The sequence below is a fragment of the Equus caballus genome, chromosome 4 (assembly GCF_041296265.1).
Source record: "Equus caballus isolate H_3958 breed thoroughbred chromosome 4, TB-T2T, whole genome shotgun sequence".
NCBI classification, from domain to species: Eukaryota; Metazoa; Chordata; class Mammalia; order Perissodactyla; family Equidae; genus Equus; species Equus caballus.
In genome coordinates this window covers 99722140-99728053 of record NC_091687.1, presented here as the reverse complement: position 1 = coordinate 99728053, position 5914 = coordinate 99722140, and the positions used below count along the sequence as shown (strand labels likewise).

Sequence of the window (5914 nt, the reverse complement as noted above, 5' to 3'; positions counted from 1 at the left end):
TTACTTCCCCTCACATATGTAAACAAGGAAAATAACATTTATTTTGCATGATTTCTGTGAGCACAAAACACAGCACATATAAGCACCAGGAGGAGTGTGAGTGGAAGGCCTGTCTGATATATGAGGGACCGAGCCTGTCTGGCTGGCAGCTGCCACCCTCGCAATCACTTCCTGAGCTAGGGCAGGAATGTTTTTGTGCTGTTGGCTGCTGCCCCTGCAGCGCTGTGCCAAGCCACTGGCACAGAGATACAGGGCAGAGTCCGTCAGCTCCAGGATGGTCAGGTTCAGCTCAGAGCTTCGGTTACCGAACTGCTGCCCTGAGAATCGATCTGGGATATCTCCTTTTTCTCTCACCTCCCCATTGTAATACTGAATGAGGAACTTGGGGCCCTGGCCCAGAGCCTGTTGGTACCAAGATACAGTGTCATGCTCAGAAATAGGGGAACATTTCAGCATCACTTGCTGTCTTTTTGCTTTGACCACGTGTCTTGGGGTTTGGATGACTCCAGAATCCACTGGGCCTGTTGGGAGGAGACAGAAAGAAGCTGAGAGCCGAGCACAGGGACAGCCTCCCGCTGCAGCCATCATTGGCAGGCTCCTATTTCAGGCATGGCAAACCCACAGCAGAAGCTTTCACCCTGTGCCTAGGACTTACCTGCTCCCAGGAGACAAAGAGCAACATAACAGAGGAGCCTGTAGCCCATGGCAGCATCAGGAACCCAAGACATCTCCTAGCTCAGGGGTGGGGTTTAGTGGTCTGAACCACCCCTTTTCCGGATAGGAGCATTTGCCTATGACATCCCTGCTTGATGTCATTGTTCTGCTGTTTCTCTCTCAGAAAACCCCTCCCAGTCCACTGTTGCCCTCAGCAGAACTCAGGGTTGACTACTCTATGTGTCATTCCTGTCCTGCACAGCCCCTCAACAATGAGTGGGTGTGAACAGATCGCCACCCCTATAGCCCACAACATGCCTGATTTCCCTCTGCCTGCCCCTGCCTGACACCAGTTACCCAGAACTTGCTGCCCCAACCCCTTCGCCCTCCACATCCTGTGCAGGCTTCAGGAGACAGCCCGCTTGGTGCTCACTGAGGTTCAAGGCAGGTCTCCACTTCCCTGGGCAGTGAGGAGCCTGTTAGCTCAACGTGTCCCAGGACCAGTGAACCCAGTGAACTCAAACCCCCTGCCTGATGCAGGCATGACCAAGAATTCCCTTAACTGGCCCCTCCTGGGCCACTCTCAACCTTCCCAGGGTGCCTTGCAGTTAGGACTGTGAGTCCACAGTGTCTCCTCATGGCTGAAGGTCCACAGTCTGGTGGATTTCTCCCTCTGTCTGCATCAAGAACAGAAATTCCCCCCACTCCCCACCCCTGTGGCCCTCCCACTGTACCCCACCCCACACCCATTCTACTGCTCTCCCAGGCTGGCTGCTTTAGGGCTCATCTTCAAGTCCATACTCAGCCTGTGGAGGAAAAGATTGTCTGAACCAACATTTAGATGAAGAAGGAATTAATTGCTGCCCCATTGCAATTAGTATGCTACAGTGAAGGAAACAAGCCCAAATCATACAAGACACAAAACTAAACAGTCTGATGATCTCAGGTGGATCCAGCCTGGAAACACTGTATTCCAGAAAGCCTCCCGATTAAGCAGATCCATGTATTTCCACATTGTGTAATAAGTTATTACCAAATTTTATATAGTGCATTTTGTAAAGAGGGTTCATATATTCTACATATTTATTTCTGAATTTATAAAATCTTGAAACAAATAGCCTTCTAGCCATAGTTAAGGTCGACCCAGTTGGACCTGAAATTTACTATCACTCCCAAGAAGAACCTATGAGTTCTGCTCGGTGACCTGATGACTCTTAATAAATTCCACCCAGAGGGAAACTATTTCCATTTTGTGTATCTTCCCAAGAAAACACACATGCATTCATAAACACACACATACACACACACACAATTATCCTTTCATTGGTAAGGATGTCAAGGCTTTATTAGCAAACACAACAACTTTTCTTGAACAGTTTTTCAGGTTCATTTCTGAGAAATGCCCTGATGATGGCAAGAGATGTCTCTAAAGATGTGATCGTGGCTGTTGATGGAAAATTCTTTACAGGACCATGGGACCGGATGAAGATTACTGTAGCACAATATTCTCTGTCCCAAAAGAATATCAGCATATTCCAGCTCTTTACAATTAGGGTCCTTTACAGGACTGGTCATCAGTCCTGGCTAACAGAACATGCAGAAATGTATGGAAAGTCTTGGCTTTCCAAGACTATCTGCAATGACTACCCATTATATTTCAGGTAAGAGGAGATAATTGTGAAGGGAAACTGTTGAATAACAATACTCCATGGCTCCATATAAGTGGGGATTAATTTATTCGTTCCACACAGCCAGAAGGAGACTGTCTGCAAACCAGGAGTAGAGGTTTCACCAGAAACCAACGCTAGCCCCTTCATCTTGGACTTCTAGCCTCCAAACTGTGAGAAAATGAATCTCCATTGCTTAAGCCACGCAGCCTGCAGTGTTTTGTTACGGCAGCCTGAGCAGACTAATCAACAGGATAACGCTGTGGAATGTCAGGGTGAGAAGCAAAGAGGAAGGCACAACTGAGCCAGTCCTTGAAAGATCAATGGTGTCTGGCCATTTGGGGGGTGAAGGGAAGAGCCATCGAGGCCATGGGAACAGCAAGAGCAGTTGTAGAGGATTTAAAAGGCATTGGTGTTGTAGGAAATGTGGCGGAGAACTCTTTCGTCATGGAGTGAGCTGAGACTGCCCAGAAGCGATGCTCTGAAGGTAACGGAATCTGGGGGTGAAGGGTTAGAAAGCTATTCCAGGGAAGCAGAATTCATCTTGGAGAAGTTGGAGAGCCTCTGCCTGCTTATAATCAGGGAAGGCATGCCCACATCTATGTTTTGAGAGGTACTTCACTGTGCCCCAGGAGGAAAGCCTGAGGCGAGAGGTCAAGAAGGAAGGCGTCAGAATCAGCTCCAGGGTTCTCACACCATCATCACAGCATCTGGGTCATGATGTCCTCACCTGGGAGCGGCCGCTGGGTGATGCCAGGTGCTGTGAGGCGTTGCTTTATGTTTCCTGGGTATCGAAGACTTTGGGAGCTTGGGCAACGAAGTGATCATGTTAGAAATAGCACAGTATTTTTTTTTTTTTTGATAATCCAGTAGCTCTATATATTTTCAACCATTTTTAATTATATTTTCTATCCTAGACATTCTCAAAATCTGTTTCTTCTCCCTAAATTATATAAAGCAACTCCCTGTGCTTCTATATTCTAGACTACACATTTATCGAAGAATTTTGATCCCCAAAAATATCTACCCCCAAAAAAAGAGGGTGTCAGCTGTAAACTACAAACCCTCCCCATACCCTGTAGCATAAAGGGAAAGGCGAGGAAGGTGGTGTTGGAGTGAACCTACTGATGTAGCACAATCCTCTGAACAGATCCTCTGTTGTCCCATGTCCCTGAGTGTCAGAAGAGCCCGGGGCTGCACTTTCCAGGGCCCTAACTCATTCTCCTCTCCCGCTACAGCCCCGAGGTCCTCACAGATCTGTCAGCTCTGTTGCTCCACGCTGGGGCAGGGAGGTTTGTGCACAGAACGCTGGTGACTTTGCAGGGCTGTGCTGCGCTGCTGGGACAGAGATACAGGGCCAAGTCCTTCAGCTGCAGGACGCCCACGTTTAGCTCAGAGCTATAGTCACCAAACTGTTGCCCGGAGAATCAATCTAGAATGTTCCCTTTTTCATTCTCTCTTCCATTGTGATACTGAATGAGGAACTGGGGGCCCTGGCCCAGTGGCTGTTGGTACCAAAATACACTGTTGTGCCCAGAGATAGGGGAACATCTCAGTGTCACCTGCTGTCCTTTTGCTTTAATCAGGTGTCTTGGTGTTTGGGAGACTCCAGAATCCACTGGGCCTGTGAGCGAAGAAGATAGGGGCTGGATCAGCAACACAGGAGGGAGCCCGATGGTGCCTTGGATTCAGGCGCTGTCAGGCTTACAATGGAGATGTCCCGTCTGTACCAAGGACTTACCTGATCCCAGGAGACAAACGGCCACACAGCACAGGAGTCTGGAGCCCATGGCAGGGTGGGGCACAACTGCACAGGTCTCCCTGCTCAGAGTTCTGGTCCCCTAAGAGATGAAGTGTTGGGCATCCCTTCTCTGATTGGAGGTTAGGAAGTGATGTCACGGCTCTGCTGTCATTGTCTCTGTTGCTTATCATGAGCTTGGCCTCCCTTGCCAGGTCCCTGATTCAGCTGATCCAGGAAACCCTGCTTTGTCCTGCAAAGCTTCTTCCATGACACATGGGGCTGGACTGGGCTGGTCTAGGCTAGACCGGTTTGAGGCATCATGCCCATCCCCACAGCTCCTTTGCTTTTCCTTTGTAGCAGGTGCTCCTCTACTTGTCTCTGCCTGGGGCGTGCAGGCTGCCCATTCCCAGTTCCACACCCTTCACTTCCCCTTACAACTTCAGAGAGACTCTTAACCACTGCACAGCTGGAGTTCATGGCTCCTGGCTGGGACAACACACGTGCGAATTAGCGTCTCTTCTAGGAATCCTTATAGGGGATAAAGTACCAAACAGGGCTGCTCCTTAACCCTCCTGGTCCCAGAGAGCTGGCTCTGCCCCAGAAACTTTTGGAGCTCGGCAGTTCTACAGTGCCCCCGTGTGGTCTATTTGGTGGTAACCAAGATTTTGCCTTTGGGATGAAGCAAGAGTCCTGAGATGTGTTTAAATTAGGAACTATTTCATCATTTACCAAGTGTTTTGTTTTGTTTGTTTCCTAGAGGGACAAAACACACACACACACACAGAACCACAGTCCTAGCTGATTTGGGATTTTGAAATGAGAGAAAAATTAAAAAGTTGAACTTGAAGGAAATATTTGGCCTTTAAGAAGATTCTGGTGATGGAGATGGGGCAAACCTGGTCTAGATTAGGTGGGGTTACTAAAGAGGAACCTTGGCAGAGATTACACAGAGACAGCCCATCTTTGTTCCTGCAGATGGACTCCCAAGGATTTAGGGATGATTAATAATTAAGTGAAGTATTTTTTCTTTGGAGACTCCACAGGGCTTGCTCAAGGTAGACCCTTCAGACCGCCCTCTGTGCAAGGTGCCCCCTAATCAGCTAACCCAAAATAAAGAAAATAATGCTTACTGTTCACATACTGCTGGAGAATTTGTTTCTTTTTCTTCTATCCTCTCTCTTTTAGAAATCTTCCTTTTGCCTCTGTTCATTGATGATAATATAATGCCCATTTCCCATATATGTGTAAACATGTATGTAGATGAATGATTATATTTCTCTAAGTTTTTCTCCAACGGCCAAGTTGAAATAAAATATTCTAACCCCTTGTCTTAGGAGGCTAGGAAGGAAAGGCCAGTCTGGATTAACATAGGATAACAAAATAAACAGGGAACTTGGGAAAATAGAATGTGAGAAGGACTCAGTTCCAAAACCAGTATCTTCTATTTGCTTCTTCTGACTAGTTTACTTCCAATCCAAATTTCTTTAAATTTTCACATTTGATTAAATTGTTAATAAATTTAAGTAGTGAATTACGTAGAGTGAATATAGATGTTGTAATGTTATCTATTTATTGACTTTCAACATCCAAAGGCAAATAATCTCATCAAGCACCTCTGAGTAGATATCTCTTACCCGGCTACATCCGAGATTGATGATCACTTCTGTTGTGCCAATGAGCTATGGTCAGTGACCAGCACCACTTATAAGATGCCACTCAGAGGAGGAATATTACACCCTGAGTGATCTTCATGGATATAAGCCAGATGAAATCATCTCGAGTCCAGATGGCAATGTGTATTACTGAATACTTATGAATTTTTGTATCATAACTCATCAAAACCTTTTTTAAT

General features: G+C 46.8%; 1 gene segment (V, D, J or C); it reads right to left on the bottom strand.

Moving 5' to 3' along the window:
- Positions 1-212: 212 nt before the first annotated feature.
- On the bottom strand, positions 213-4181 carry LOC102150577 (T cell receptor beta variable 5-5-like). The segment is given in 4 exon segments: positions 213-521; positions 3052-3128; positions 3884-3945; positions 4063-4181. Coding segments are annotated over 4 exon segments (279 nt in total).
- Between the last annotated feature and the right edge of the window lie 1733 nt (positions 4182-5914).